The 15,677-nt window shown below is 39.1% G+C and overlaps 2 protein-coding genes across 2 annotated transcripts; both read left to right on the plus strand.

Moving 5' to 3' along the window:
* Positions 1-2,829: 2,829 nt before the first annotated feature.
* On the plus strand, positions 2,830-7,327 carry LOC149173256 (replication protein A 70 kDa DNA-binding subunit A-like). The gene is made up of 6 exons (XM_089426631.1): positions 2,830-2,854; positions 2,978-3,169; positions 3,779-3,830; positions 5,806-6,175; positions 6,323-6,919; positions 7,037-7,327. The coding sequence occupies exons 1-6, from the start codon at positions 2,830-2,832 to the stop codon at positions 7,325-7,327; spliced, it is 1,527 nt and encodes a 508-aa protein (XP_089282757.1).
* Positions 7,328-13,878: 6,551 nt separating this feature from the next.
* LOC149173257 (putative HTH La-type RNA-binding protein C1527.03) lies at positions 13,879-14,891 on the plus strand. The gene is made up of 4 exons (XM_089426632.1): positions 13,879-13,890; positions 14,000-14,100; positions 14,514-14,604; positions 14,738-14,891. Exons 1-4 carry the CDS (start codon positions 13,879-13,881, stop codon positions 14,756-14,758), a joined length of 225 nt encoding a protein of 74 aa, XP_089282758.1. The 3' UTR covers positions 14,759-14,891.
* The last annotated feature ends 786 nt before the right edge of the window (positions 14,892-15,677 follow it).

Raw genomic sequence — 15,677 nt, forward strand, 5'->3', positions numbered from 1 at the left:
CACCCACGCTGCATATAGGGAGGAATATTTAGAGGATGAGGACTTCAAGAAGGTGTATCAACAACTACAAAGTCGGAGTCATGTTCACGATGGCGACAACACTTTTGACTACCATCTCTAGGAAGGGTTACTCTACATGATGGATAAGTCATGTGTTCCTAAAGGTGAGCGATTGCAGCTAATTAGAAAGGCTCACACCTCTAAGGTTGTAGGGCACTTTGGTGTAGGGAAGACCGTGGCTAACTTGTGGAGGTATGTGTATTGGCCCAAGATGCAAGAGAAGGTAGCTAGGTTCATAAGAGGATGCATGCTTTGTTGTACTAGCAAGCCTAGTAACAAGAAACATGGACTTGTTGACGGTCAAAAATGACCTCATCAACATGTAAGCGAGACCACCCGGTCAGAACCACAACTAAGCTCTTATCCATTGGATGTAGTGGTTCTAACTGGTTCAATTGGATCTAGTTACCCTCTCTCTCTCTCTCTCTCAACTTATGGTTTGTTTGTTACTTACCAATAGAAATAGAGAAATCATATATGCCCTCTTGCAAAGCTCTTGCAGGAAAATGATCCTTAAGCTGACTCTACGGCTCAGCCAAGCTGTAACTAAGGTCTGCCCCTGCGTGAGGGGACTTCTAGAATGAAAAATTAAATCTAAGTGCAGATCTATGCTAATATGCAAGAAAAAATCTAATCCTATCCTGAATTGGAAAATGATAGTGTTCTCTAAATTCAAGAGTAGATGAACTAACAAATCAGGGGAAGATGATTGTTTATATGATTGAATCCATTATATAATTTTCATTAGTTAAACAAGTAGTTCACTCGATTAATGAAAGAGAAAACAAAATGAGAATGTATTTAAACAATAAATAGTTATTGCTTAGTACATTCCTATTTTAACGAATTCATATTTATTCTAATTCTGTTATGCTCCTTAGAGATAGATCTTAGAAAATTCAATAGCATTAAACAATCAATATGAAAGTAGTGTTCAATATCATAATGCAATACACTATTTAGAATAAGAATTAAAATCAATTGCATAAATTATGATAACAAAATGATTAATTTGCATCCAAGGCAATAGCGCACCTTAAAGGAAAATTAATTAAAAGCATACCAAAATGTCATTACAAGAATTTCTAGTCCTTGAGCAGCTTCAGATCCTTGGAGAAATTGCTAAGAGTAGTGCAAAACAACCTTCTGTTTCAGCGCTTAAGTGCTCTATCTCTCCCTAATTCAACTCACAGTACACTACAAAAGTGAAAATGCACAAGAAGAAAAATCATAGAGTTTTCCCCAAACCTCAGATTTGTAGTTTTCCTCTCACCTATGGCTATAATATCCTATTACAATATTTCTTTTAGAGCCTCTAGTTTCAGAGAAGAGGAACCCCTTCCTCATTCTCTAGAGTGATATTTATTAATTAGAAGAAATCTCCAAACTAGAGAATTGTTGAGGGGAACCCCTTCCTCATTCTCTAGAGTGATATCTATTAATTAGAAGAAATCTCCAAAATAGAGAATTGTTACAATTCTCTAATTATCTCTTTGCTGGTCTTTTTCCATTGCTCTAAAGTGCCTCAGATATGAACTTGTCCAATTGAACTCCTGCTACAAACCAATAAAAACCAAAAATAAAAATAAATTAAATTGCAAATTAGAAACCAGAAAAACAAACTCTCATGCAATTGCTAAATTAAAATAAATAAAATCCAAATAAATCCCATGGAATGAATCAGTGGTAACATTTTTCTCAAGCCAATGAAATTTTCCCAAATCAAATTAGGAAAAACCAATTGTTGTTGTAAATTTATCACTTTGTCTTCTGCTGCATTTTGGGGTCATTAAATGATTAAATATTCTAAACCTATAATTTTCATATTATTATCCACAATCTTATCTTTTCCACGAGCTATTGTGAGCTTCGTTTGGACAAGTAAATCTTGAAATATGCGTCTCCAAAGACGAAGTGTCAAAATTGCCAGAATTCTGGAAAATTGCGTGCCAAAATTGAGCATTTAATTAAAAATTCTAATCTTAATTAATTACACAATTAAATTTAATTAATTATTAATTCATTACAATTATTAAATTGATTAATTAAATATACACAAATAATCTCAGATATATCAAAATGTGAACAAGTGGATTTTTGGGAACTCTTTTAAGAGTCTCGTATGAAGATGAAACTTTATTATACCTATATATTGTGTTCAGTTTTTCTGACTTTTTATTATTTTATTTTTTATTAAAAAAATTTAAAATTTATCCAAAATTTCACAATTTTAAATTCATCTATCTCATTGGCTAAAATATTTTACCTTATTGTGTAATGATGAAGAAACTGACTTCCTTCTATCTTATTTATTTAAAAAAAAACACCTACAACCCCAAACGTACTAAACCTGGCAAGTTTAATTGTTTAGAACACTCAAACGTACTAAACCTGACAAGTTTAATTGTCTGGAATGCACCACCGTGGAGCCTCAACCGTCACCCGAGCCTACCTGGGCTTTAACATACCTTGCGGGGTAAAAGCAGAGCACATGTCATATCAATCATTCAACTAATAATTTTATTAGTTAGGCCGATAGGCCTTCCTTTGAAAGGGACCTTTCGTCGTCCTACTCATTCTGACGTTGACACTTGGCGAACTGACAATTAGCTTCGTCTTCGTTCAGGTTTGATGCACATCTGACACCTGGCGGAGTGGGCAGGAAACGACTTAGGGTTTTTACGACACCATTACCCGCATATCGGCCTCAGGGGCGGAGGTATTCACGACACCATTACCTGCATATCGGCCTCAGGGGTGGAGGTATTCATGGATGCCGCCTCACTGACTGAGCGTTGGCATAGCTGGACGTTGCGCCCACGCCCGATGGAACAAAAAACACCGCGTTCAACGACAAGTTTCAATTCCACTCACTGCTGCAATAATGTCTGCAGTTTTTAATGTGTTATCTGTCCAGGTTTTGCTGTCTTATCTGTTCTGTTATTCACTGCGCTGTTTTCAGGTTCAGAAATTATTCGCCCAGGTTCCCAGTTTCTCAGAGATCTGTTATTCACTATTTTCTTAGTGTTCTCTGGCAGGGACAGAGCTGTTTCCAGATTCACAACAATTGTTCACCCAGGTTCTCAGAATTCTTCCGTTCACGTTGCAGGTTAGTGCTCTCAAGCGCAAATGCTATGCCTGTGTTTTCTTAGTGTTTTTCCGTTTTTACTCCCAGCTGAAATATTTTAAAGTTCTGGTTGCCTAAAATTAGACGCCCACTCTCAGCTTCATTGGACAGAGTACATACTACTGCTCTTTAATGGCTTAAGATCGTATTTACAGAAATCAATTAACAGTTAGTGACTTCTATTATCCCATACAACCTTCAACCTCTTCTCTGTATCGTCACGTCTTTCAACTAAAATTACTCTCACTCAGAGAAGTCATGTGTGCTCTACAGGGAGATGTTCATGTCTCTGTGTCTGCATTTGTTTGGCTACTAAAATAAAAATGTGAAAATTATTATTTATCTTGCTTACCATATTTAAACCAGCATTACGGGAATTGCCTTGTTTGACATAGACTCGGGGCTCGGACCTGGCAAACAGCTAAAACAATTCAATGACGATTTTCCGGGAACGAGGTTGCCCTGCAGGTCTTCATGGGTCGAACTCAGACCCGCTGAGGGAATAAGCTAATCGCATAGCAAATGGAAGCCTTTCTGTTGATTTTTTTATATAAAACGGGCAAGAATTTTGCCTGAATTTTGGAATTGCAGAAATTGCAATATTGAGACGCGAAAATGGAAATGGAGAGCAACAAAGCGATCTGTAATTTCAAAAATTGCACCAAAAAAAACAGTTTTTCATTACTAAAATTGAAGTTTTTTCGTTATCGGATTTCGTCAAGTTACCGGATGGAGAGGTTGGGTTGCTATGCAATTAGACGACACCCCTTTAAATATTTGACACTTTGACCCATAGGGCTCACTGGTCTGTCTATAAATCTTCAGAATAGGCCATTCTTGCTTACTTTCTCCATTGTTTCTTCCAGATTTTTCTCCACTGTGTTTTTATGCCAGGTTATTCCTAAGTTGGCAATAAAATTGTTCACACCGACTGTGCTCGTAGTCTGCCTAAATTGTTTGAACTTTGAAGTGTTTGCTATAAGGCTATGTCCATCATCTACGGCTGATGAGTTGACCTTTATGAACTTTAAGGATTGCTTTTGAAACAGGGACATAGGAGAAAAAGATACAACAATAATGTAGTTTCTCCAAGCATGTGTGTGTAGCAAAACAAAAAGGACCAGGGTAACGAAACCTTGGTTTGAAGGTCAGAATGAGGGAAATGGTTGAGTCAAAAAAGAGAAACATGAGTTCAGCTAAAGGCTGCTGCCTTTACTGTGTCAAACCCTGTCCATTTTCTGCTGGAAGTTTCTTTGAGAAACACACCACAGGGTTGAGGGCTGCATCACATAACGTGGTTTTCCTTGGATTACGTGTTTGATCTAAGTGGTATGTCTTCCACCAAATATCCCCAGTGCTTACACTTGATCTTGTTGTTTTATTTAACTTGCCATTTAAGTGGGCTACACCACAATGAGAATGGAACAGTCCTATTGACAAACCATGTCATTTTTGAAACTTGATAAGGGTTTGGTTTGTGAAAATTCTATAGATAGTCAAGCATATTGTGGCACCAATTTTGTGAACCTGCATATATTAACCAACCAGAGGCTGACAGTTATTATTTTGAACCTTGTTGACTTTTTACCATGCATGCAGTGGTCCTTAGCCATCATTGCCATTTAAAGATGTATGCAGTTTTGGAATTGGTTTTTGATTGTTTTGATCATTTGTGAAAACTGCGTTTTATATTACAGAATGACCAAAAATACACCAATATTTTGCTCACCTGCACAGCTTGGACTAGATTGATCCTCCTGTAAATAACATATTTACCATGTTTTATAAAATGAATGAGGCAGAGCAGAGCAAGCAAACTGGTATCTAAGGTTTTCATAGTCAGGTAGTTGTAGCCATTTATATTGATTCAGGTAGGTTTTTAGAGCGAGGTCATCGGAAGCCCTTCATTTCAGTGCATGAAATTACATAAGTTAGTAAGGCTAAAATTATATTGAAACTGCCCACATCCTCTCCCCTTTCACATCATACTCCATTTGCCTCTTTTTAACTTTGTACAAAAAGAAAATGGGAATTGATTTACTCTTCTCCAGATCGCTGCATTTAGATGGGTTGGCCAAGCTGTAAATAAATATAAACTGCCCATCAACAGTTAGCCTTCTTAGATTAGATTCCGCATTCATGTCACATCTTCTTTGACTAGAATTCTGTATTGTGGTGAAATTGATAAATTGCAGGTACTCCTATCACGTGAAAAAGAAACCTCTTGTTCTATTATGGAGACAACCTTGACACCGAATGCCATTCCTCTATTGCTGAATGGTTGCACCGAGATTCAACCACTACTTCAGATAATCGATGTAGGTTCCGTTACCTCATTGAAAACAACATCCTCGCACTTCCACATTACTCTATCTGATGGAGCACATCAACATAAGACTTTGCTACCATCCGCATATGGCCCACAAGTTGTCTCTGGAGACATCCAAATTGGATCAATTATTCTGCTCAAAAAAGCAGCTTGCACAGTGCTCCAAAACTCCTCGTAAGGCCCACCATTTGAAATCACCCTCTTTTACTTTTACCCGCCTAGCCGTTTTTTGCATCAAAAGAATGAAAATGGAATCTTTATTAATTCATTTCTTACTTGTTTACATAAGGTCCATCCGAGTCGTTGAGCTTGAAGTTGTGAAGCGCTCAGCAGCGTTGATGAAGGACACATCGACGCTGCAACATGCACAGGCGGGTTCAGCCCAATTTAGCTCTTCGTCAGCTGAAGATACCTTGCCCTCTTTAGTTACTCCACCACCTACGGCAACAACTACAACAATTCCATTCACGGCACTCAACCCTTACCGAAAGTATTGGTCTATCCAAGGTAGAGTATCTGCGAAGACATCATTGAAGGCATACACCAATGTGCGAGGCTCAGGAAAAGTTTTCGGATTTGACCTTATCAACCGTGAAAAGGAAGAGATCCACCTTTCTGCATTTGCTGAACTGGCCGAATCTCTTTACAATCTAATTCAGGTTGGGTAACTATACATTATATCAAATGGCACAGTGAGAGAAGCAAATCCAAACTACAACCACCTCAAGAACAAATGGGAGATTTACTTGTCTGCTGCTTCCATTATCAATCCATGTCCTACAGATGATCCAACGTTTCCCTACCAGAGCTTTCACTTCAAGAATATTGCTGAAGTAAAAAATGCAACTCCAAATACAAATGTAGATGTCATTGGTGTTGTTACTTCCACGTCACCTGCATCAACAATTCGACGAAAAGATGGAAGTGAGACATTAAGGAAAACACTCATACTAAAGGACAGGTCGGGTTTTAGCATTGATGTAACATTATGGGGAGACCACTGTGACTATATCGGACAACATCTTTCTGAATTCTACTCTTTTGACAACCCACCAATTCTTGCAATCAAAGGAGGCCGCGTGTCTGATTTTAATGGCACCACAATAGGGACGATACCAACAAGCACTCTCACAATAAATCCACAGGTTGAAGAAACTCAACAACTACATGCATGGTTCCGTGAAACCGGCTATAGCTCTTCTTCTCCATCTTTGAGTAGAAACTATGGTGTTGCTTCGAAACGTGCCCTGCCACGAAAGACATTTCATGAAATTGCTGGCATGCAGCCTTCTGATAAAGCAATCTGGGTTTCAGTTCGAGCAACAATTACTGCTCTTCATATGGATGACTTCTACTTTCTAGCATGTCCATTGGATTTCAATGGCAAACAATGCATGAAGAAGGTTGTGGAGAATTCTAACAATCTTTGGCATTGTACAAAATGTAACGGTGACTTCCCAGAATGTGACTACCGTTACAAACTCAAAATTGAGCTACATGACCACACCGGGAATCTACAGAACGTCACAGTTTTCAATGATGCAGGGAACGAGCTCATGGGCATCACGGCTAAAGACCTGTTCCTACTTTCTATTGAACCAACTGATCTACAACAAATTTGTGGCCGGATCTCAGGGCACCGCTTCCAGCTAACACTTTCCATTAAAACAGATTACTTCAACGGTGTTCAACGCTTGCAACCAATACTGATCAATTCAGAAGAAATTCAATATGCCTCTGCATGCAAGGAAGCGCTCAATGACATTCAAGCACTGTCTGCTTCAAAACGACCTATTGTTCGCCGCCTGTGAACTTCTTCTTAGGGCTTCATCTACCCCGCCTGTTTGTACATAAACAAACATTTCCACACAACTAATTGTCTCATCTTTGTAAATTACACACCCATGTTATTATGATGAAACCTGTAGTTTTCATTGCAACTATTCTCTTCCAGCAATTTCCACATATGTATGTTTGCCATTTACATTTTACGTAATATAAATATCAACATTTGTAAAGAGTCACTACATATGTGTCTCGTTCGTTCTCTACATGCTACACATTGATCCCTTGCTTGCTAAGCTATTCATTTTATCGCTCAAACCTGTGAAACAAATTTTTTTTAAAGAAAAGGGATATGTGTCTCGTTCGTTCTCTACATGCTACACATTGATCCCTTGCTTGCTAAGCTATTCATTTTATCGCTCAAACATGTGAAACAATACTGAAATAACATATGATTTCATAGTTTTCCTAATTGCATGTTTTCATTCTACCTAATCTACCTATCTTCACCGACGTTGAACTAAAAAAAAATTAAATCTATGTTCAAAATATAATGTTCCAATTTCACAATGGATGTGCACCTAATAAAATGAGATACGAAACATGCACTACTTGTTTACGAAAACTAACAACTGTTACTTGTACTTGTTTAGATATGCCACCAAACAATCAACTTGCGGCCAAAAACAAGCGGCGGCGTATTCTTTATGCACAACAAAAGGATCGAATAAATGCACGACGTCGACTACTTTATGAACAACACAAAAACCCTACTACTTCCTCTACATCCCTTCCCGCCTCAAATGCTCTCCCACCTATACAAACCAACCCAGCACCAGTTCATCATATCCAATATAACCCTCCCCTTAACGAAGAACATCGTCGCTTTCGAGAAAGGATTGATGGACTTTCTACCTTGCATGTTTGCACATCATGCAAGGAAGCATACCCAGGAATGAAAACAAAGCTCTTCCACAATAGACTCTCTTGTTTTCGTTGTGCATCATCTAAATCTACCAATCGTTTTTCTGAACTGAACAACATGGACCCTGGAGAACAACCCTATGTCCTTCACCAATTAACCCAAGTTGAAGAAATGCTCATCGCACGTGTCAACCCCATTCTACAAGTAACTCATTCCCGTGGTGGTCAATATAAATATAGTGGCCATACAATTAGCTTCCCTCAAGATATCACTAGTATTGCCAAATACTTACCCCGAATTCTCTCTGACTTAGACATCCTCATAGTGAAAAGGAAAAATCCATCTGAAAAGGCTTACGAATTCTACGTTTGCAAATCACGTGTCCTTGCAGCTCTTCAATACAAAATAAAATATGACCCTTACTACCGTGATGTTCAATTGAATTCATCTACAATTTCTGCGTTGCCAGATCTCCCTACAGACATTTCTTCTCTTCTCCACAGTGTAACCACCTCCTCTTTTGAACCCCATCAAACCACTACTGATTCCACTTATAATCCTGATGATGTCATGCTACCTCCATTAGAAATCCAACCCTCTTCTTTCGTTCCAGTCCTCCCAAATACATGTACCGAGCGTGACCACATTTGCAGCTATTTGCACTCGACCCATCCAAGTTCAACAAGCTCTATCGATTGGCCTCCAATATCTCCAACCGCTATAAATGAATACAACACCATCGGCCTCCTTGCCATGGCATTCCCCGCACTCTTCCCTACAGGCATTGCAATGATCATGCAACCAAGACTTACAAAAGTTGAAATGCATGAATATGCTTTGCACTTGCTTCACTACCATGATAACCGGTTTGGCCAACACCCAAGATTCTGCTACTATCTATATAACATTCTAATGCGCCACCGTAGCCAAGCAACAGCCAGTGTCTTCGTGAAGAAGTACATTGAGAACAACTTGCCAACAATGGTATCAGACCTACGCCAGTGTCTTCATGACTCTCCGGATTCAAGATTGCCAGAACAAATAATGAGGTTTGGGTCAGCTCTACGAGGAACACGGTCTTTCTGGAACAAACGCCGATCTGAGCTGACTGACATGATCACGCAAATAGGAAGCCCAACATTCTTCTTTACTCTCAGTGCAGCTGATACTAAATGGCATGACTTGCACAAGATCATGCCCACAAGTGTTCAACCCACTTCAGTCCACCCCTTCCAATGGAAAATCCAAAACATAATTAAAAACCCACATCTAACAGCCCAATATATGCATTGTAGATTTACAATTTTCCTTGAAGAAATCCTTCAAAAAGGCCTCCATGCAACCGACTACTGGTGCAGGTATTATTTAATATCCATATCCCTATACGTTAACTTTATACATTGCATATACATGTATTAACTGAATGTACCCTTCATGTTATATTCAGATACGAATGGCAACATAGAGGATCCGCACACATTCATGGCTTCCTTTGGCTACAAAATGCACCAGACATGGACACACTTGATTGGGACAATGCATTAGAAGTTGCTAATGCACAAAAATATTTCGACAACTACGTAACTGCTTGGAATCCACGTCAAGCAGAACACCGAACTATTCCGCTCCACCAGTCAACACTTCATAACCCGTGTCTCCTTGACACAGCAGCAATATTCGCATCCAATCAATTTGAAGACTACACAGAGCTTGTCAACTGCGTCCAACGTCATACAAAGTGTCATGAATCTTCCTGCCTTCGTAAGAAAGACAATGTGCTTAGCTGCCGCTATGGAGTTCCGTGGGAATTGAAGTCCACTTCTTCACTTTTCATTGATGATAAGGGTCATAAAACCTATCTTCCTGCTCGCAATGATGAAAGATTGAATATTCACAACGCCGATCTACTCTCTATTTGGAGAGCAAATGTTGACTGCCAACCAGTCCTTTCTCGCCATGCTGTATTGAAATATATTTCAAAATATGCAACAAAAGCAGAGACAAGATTTTAGAGCTACCGTCAAATGCTATCGCGACTATCACAAAGTGCCCTTCCAGAAGCACCTACTAGTGGTGTCATCCAGAAAGTCCTTACAGAAACCATTACAGATAGAGACATTGGTGCACAAGAAATATGCCATATGTTACAAAAGCTACCTCTCTCTCTTTGCAGCAGTACATTCCGTTCTTTGAATGTCAACAGGGTTGTTTTCAAACGTGTTTCGCAAGATACTGAAAATCCTGGTTCGACACCAAACTTTGTCGTTGCATATATGAATAGGCCTGCCTCACTAGAAACACTGCCCCTCCTTGAAGCTGCTCGCTCGTGGTCATATTCCTCCCAGCGGAGAAGCAACCAATGGAAACACATATTTTCCCCCTTGATTGTACATGTCTTGCCCCATTACAATGTCATTCCTTCCTCTACTAATCCTTCTTATGCCACCTTCTGTTGGAGTGAATTACTCTTGTATTTCCCCTTCCAAACACTCCCTGATGATATCGGTTCAACTGATGCAGAAATTATTGCACACTGGGAACAAAAAAAGGGTGCATATACACCAGGGCATCTCCATCGCGAACCCGAAAAGCCACAAACCCCACCTACTGAAGATCAACCTACCCCACACACCCCCCCTGATTCCATTCAGCTGGATGAATGGAAAATCCTCTCTCAACTACACCCAGGTTACAATATTGCAATTGATGACCTCGACATGATTGGCTACCGCGACTTCGATGTCAACCACAATTGGTCACAAAATACTGTTCCTCCCCCCTTGCAAGAAACTGCCATCAATTTCATTGAATTCAACTGCTCACCCATTCAAAACCAACATCATTCATTTTCCAACCTTCTCCATGAGCATACATTATCCCCTACCCAACGCCTAGCTTTCACCGCTGTTTTTTCACACTTCAAAACCCCTTCGCCAAAATCCCCACGGAAGATCATCGTACAAGGAACAGCTGGCACAGGAAAATCCCATTTGATTAAATGCCTTCACCAGGCATTTGTGGAAAACTCGCCAGCCAACAAAAACCCTTTATTGTTACTTGCACCAACCAGCGTTGCAGCTTTCAACATAAATGCCCTCACAATTCATTCTGCCCTTCATATCCCTATCCAGACAATGCATCCTCTCGAAGGCCAGCCGCTCCTACACCTGCAAGAGCAACTCCGTCATGTAGAATACATCCTCATCGACGAAATGAGCTTCATTGGTCCAAAAATGCTTTCTCGCATTGACGATCGTCTAAGAGAGGAATTCCCTCTTCATCGGAATACACCATTTGGTAATCGCTCAATTATCCTTGTCGGAGATTTAGGCCAACTCCCACCTGTAAAAGACATTCCTTTATATGCTGGGACATCGCGTGGCACTGCACTTTGGCGCAGCTTCGACATATTCATAACACTTTCAACCGTTTTCCGTCAACAAGGAGCTAGCACGTCCCAGGTTGCTTTCCGACAAATACTTGCAAATCTTAGGAATGGAATATCTACACTTGAAGATTGGCAACATCTAATGTCAAGAACAAGTTCCTCTCTTACACATGAAGAGAAATGCACATTCGACGAATCCATGCACCTATTCGCAACAAACAACGCAGTTGTCTTGCATAATAAGAAAATGCTCAAACAATTGAACATACCAGTAGCACTTTGCTGTGCGGAACAACAAAGACAGAAAACTCCTACTACAACAGAAGATGAGCACCTACCTGCAAAGGTGCTCTTATGTAGTGAACAAAAAGTTATGCTCACCAACAACTTATGGGTACATGCAGGCCTTGTCAATGGCGCGCTTGGGAAGGTCATCTCAATATTTTATTCAGCTGACTCAAAGCCCCCGGCATTACCATCCTTTGTGGTTGTTGACTTTCAACAATACAGCGGAACACCGTGGGACATTTCACACCCAACATATGTACCCATTCCTCCGATCACAAGGGGTGCACGCCGTCAGATACCACTTCAAATGGCATGGGCTTTAACGATACACAAGTCACAAGGAATGACATTAGACAAAGCAACAGTGGACATCGGCTCCAGAGAACGCCAAGGGCTAACATTCACTGCAATTTCAAGAGTGCGGTCACTAGCGGACATACACATCAATCCAGCATTCCCATTCTCCCGCATTGCACAAATGCACAAGAATCCATATCTTAAGCGTAGACAGCAAGAGGAATCATTCCTTGCATCAAAATCTATCCAGGATAATACACTTTAGCCAATCATCCAACCTGCCTTCCAGAATTACCCACATGGTAAACACCACTCACTACATAACCAAGTTTCACATAGATTTCTTGCTATTACATTTAATTTCATATGCTTTTATACTCATTTGCAATCGTTTAATTTATTTCGAATTTTCAAACAAAATCGTCAAACATATTCATTCTCAGTTACAGTGTTTCCTTTTTGGTTGCCAACAGGTATGAATACATGCTACTTACGACAGTTGTACAAGTGTTGCGAAGAAATCCAACAACAAGAACTTACATTACAAGATATTCAGACAAGGATCCTGCCACAACCATCCATGCCACTTTACCGTTTGCGCCCAGCAATTGCGTTGTTAAAAAATATAAGGAAACTACTTAAGATTACAATTCACATCCATGAAAGGGATGCACACAGGCAGATGCGACACCAACTGCAGGAACAGCTCGCACAACATGGCACCACAATAAACACTAACTGGTGTTGCCGATGCCATGCCCCATCATGCATATATGATTAGCGGCTCATTCTCAATTACACATCTACATAATGCTTTTATTGTACATATGCTTACAAGCCAACAAAACTTTCATTGTATATATCTTTACTTATATCTGGCATGTTTAGTTATATCTTAATAGAACTGTTCTCTGTTGTATGAACAAAGAGTATTCAAGTACGTGGTCCACTGCTCTTTATTTTGGGTTTCATGATTCAACCAACAACTTTTTTTATAAAGAAACACGTTTCTGACTTTACATAGGTCGATGTTTACAACAACCTATTAGGGAAATTTTCATTCAGCTCTTTAATTCTTTCTATTACTGTTGATAGGGTCAAAATCTGCATATTGTTTTTTTTATCATTTACCCAGTTGATAACTAGCTCTGAATCTCCCAGTATCTGGATTTGAGCAGTACCTTTCTTAATTGTTACATTTTCCAGTATCCAAAATGCACTTAACTCTGCCCAGTAGTTGGTACCTTCTGCCAATGCAGCTTTGAAACAGAAACTATGGTTTTCCTTAAGAAATAACACACGTCCAGCACCACAAATCCCTGGAATTTATGGGAATTTTATGTCTCATGCATTTCAGATTCATATTTGCAATTAAAATATTAGATGAGGATAGTTCTTGACAGTAGAGGTGTTTTCTTTATAATGAACTATTTCTTTTATTATGGGCTCTTCACATGCTTGGTGATGCATGTTAGAGTGCCAAGTATTCTGAGTTGAGTTATTTTAGTTTCATTGTGTCTACATATGGCTCTTGGGCCTTTACTCGGATTTTAGAAGTGCTATCATTTTCATTTTGGAGGACAGGTTTTTTCAGTTGACATCTTTACTGTAGATTACAGCTGCTGGCTTATAATGTGGATAAATTTAGGTCCTGTTCATCTTTCTGAAAGGTAAATGAAATGGTGTCATTGGTTGCCATCTAAAAGTTTTTCGTGCCTGGATATCAAATTTCCTCGTGGTTTACTTACATCAGCTGCTGCAAGGTGGTCCTAATCCATATTTGAGCAGCTATGGACATAGGGGCCTTATTTTGTGCAGCCCCAACCTCCTGGTGTGTTCGTTTCTGCACCTGATCCTCAGTTGTGTGCTAGCATAGTCAAACAGATTGACTACTACTTCAGGTTTGCTGAGACATACACTTTTATTACTTGTGGCCTATTTTCATGAACCAAAACAATTAGTATGCTTGTAATTCATCAAAATGTGATTCTTTTGATTTTTTAATTCTATGACAAATAGCTCACGCTTACTGCCATCACAGTCAATCGAGTACCATGCCAGGTTTTCCTGCGCAGGGGTCTGATTATTCTGATTATTGCTGTTCCATTAACATACTTGATATGTTTTTTTCCCTCATAAAAAGAACTTATATTCTCATTATCCAATATATACATAATGCAGACTAACAATTGATATGTTTACTTATTACTAATTATAAAAAGCATCTTTACTTGAACTTTCTATCTGCTTACAATTAGTTTGTTCTTACCCCCATTGTGTTGTACATTCTTTACGATTTATTTGTTGTCTGCAGTGTTGTAAATTTATGTAAAGATCCCTTTTTGCGTATGAATATGGATGGGCAGGGTTGGGTGCCTATTTCATTGATTGCAGGTTTTAATCTGGTGAGATATTGGAAGAGTGTTCATCTGTTATTATTCAATGTCTTTTAAAGCCTACTACTGTCTACAATTGATATCCCAATAAGTTCATATCTTTTCTGGTTTACATAAAGGAGATTATCTGGTTTCTGTTCAGCAGTCTTTTGTGACAGGCTGACAAGATAAGGAGGCGTGGTGACTGGTCAAAGTGGGTCTTACCTGCTGGAGTTATCAAATCTACGTCAAGGACTCAACCACAAGACACCTGTATAAATGTTAAAACAGGCAATGTTGAAAATGATGCTAAATTGGAGGGGTAAACAAGTGTTTCGTCAAGGCATCTTATTGGATCTCCCTTAACAGAAAATGGAGTTCCAAGTGGAGTTTCATCTGAATTGGAGAGAACTTGAGATCATGGAATATCTAAGAGAATTTTTCCTGAAGGGGATATCATTAATGGTATTCTTGATATCAGGATAAATGAGACAGTATGAACTGCATTTTTAAGCACTATTTTTTCCTGTACATTATAGGGTTGCTGAATGAAAAGAATCTGGTGGTGTTCCAACAAAACTGAGTGCTGGAAGGTTTCGATTTCATATATTGGGACATGACAAAATGTGGAATGAAACATCATAAAAACTTCTTACAGTGATCTTCAGTTTGGCAAAGAGTTGGGAACTTAACAGTTCACCTGCAAAGACCTTAATTTGCATTTTTGGAAGAAAGTTCTTAATAATTTTAGATCATGGGCCATTACTCATGATCGAAAGGCTATGAAGTCTATTTTGGTATTTGCTATCTCGGATGGATGAACTACCTCTGGTATTTTCTGCTTCGCATGCTGGGTTGCACATTCTGCTGTCAAAATAATGACAGAAGATGACTTTGATGTAATAATGACAACATTAATAGATCACAACTCATTACTGTTTTGGAAGTGCAACTTTTCAACTCCTTTGGTTGAATCAATTTTGAGTTAGGATTGAGAATAAATGACATGCATGCTAATTGTTGAGCTAAATAGTACATCTTCTGATATACATTCAATTCGATATTACATTTGGGTGGTCATGCTGAAATTAATTTGAACTTTT

Source organism: Pinus tabuliformis, chromosome 4_2 (assembly GCF_031772625.1).
Source record: "Pinus tabuliformis cultivar Carrire ecotype Pingquan chromosome 4_2, CPIR1, whole genome shotgun sequence".
Classification (NCBI taxonomy): Eukaryota; Viridiplantae; Streptophyta; class Pinopsida; order Pinales; family Pinaceae; genus Pinus; species Pinus tabuliformis.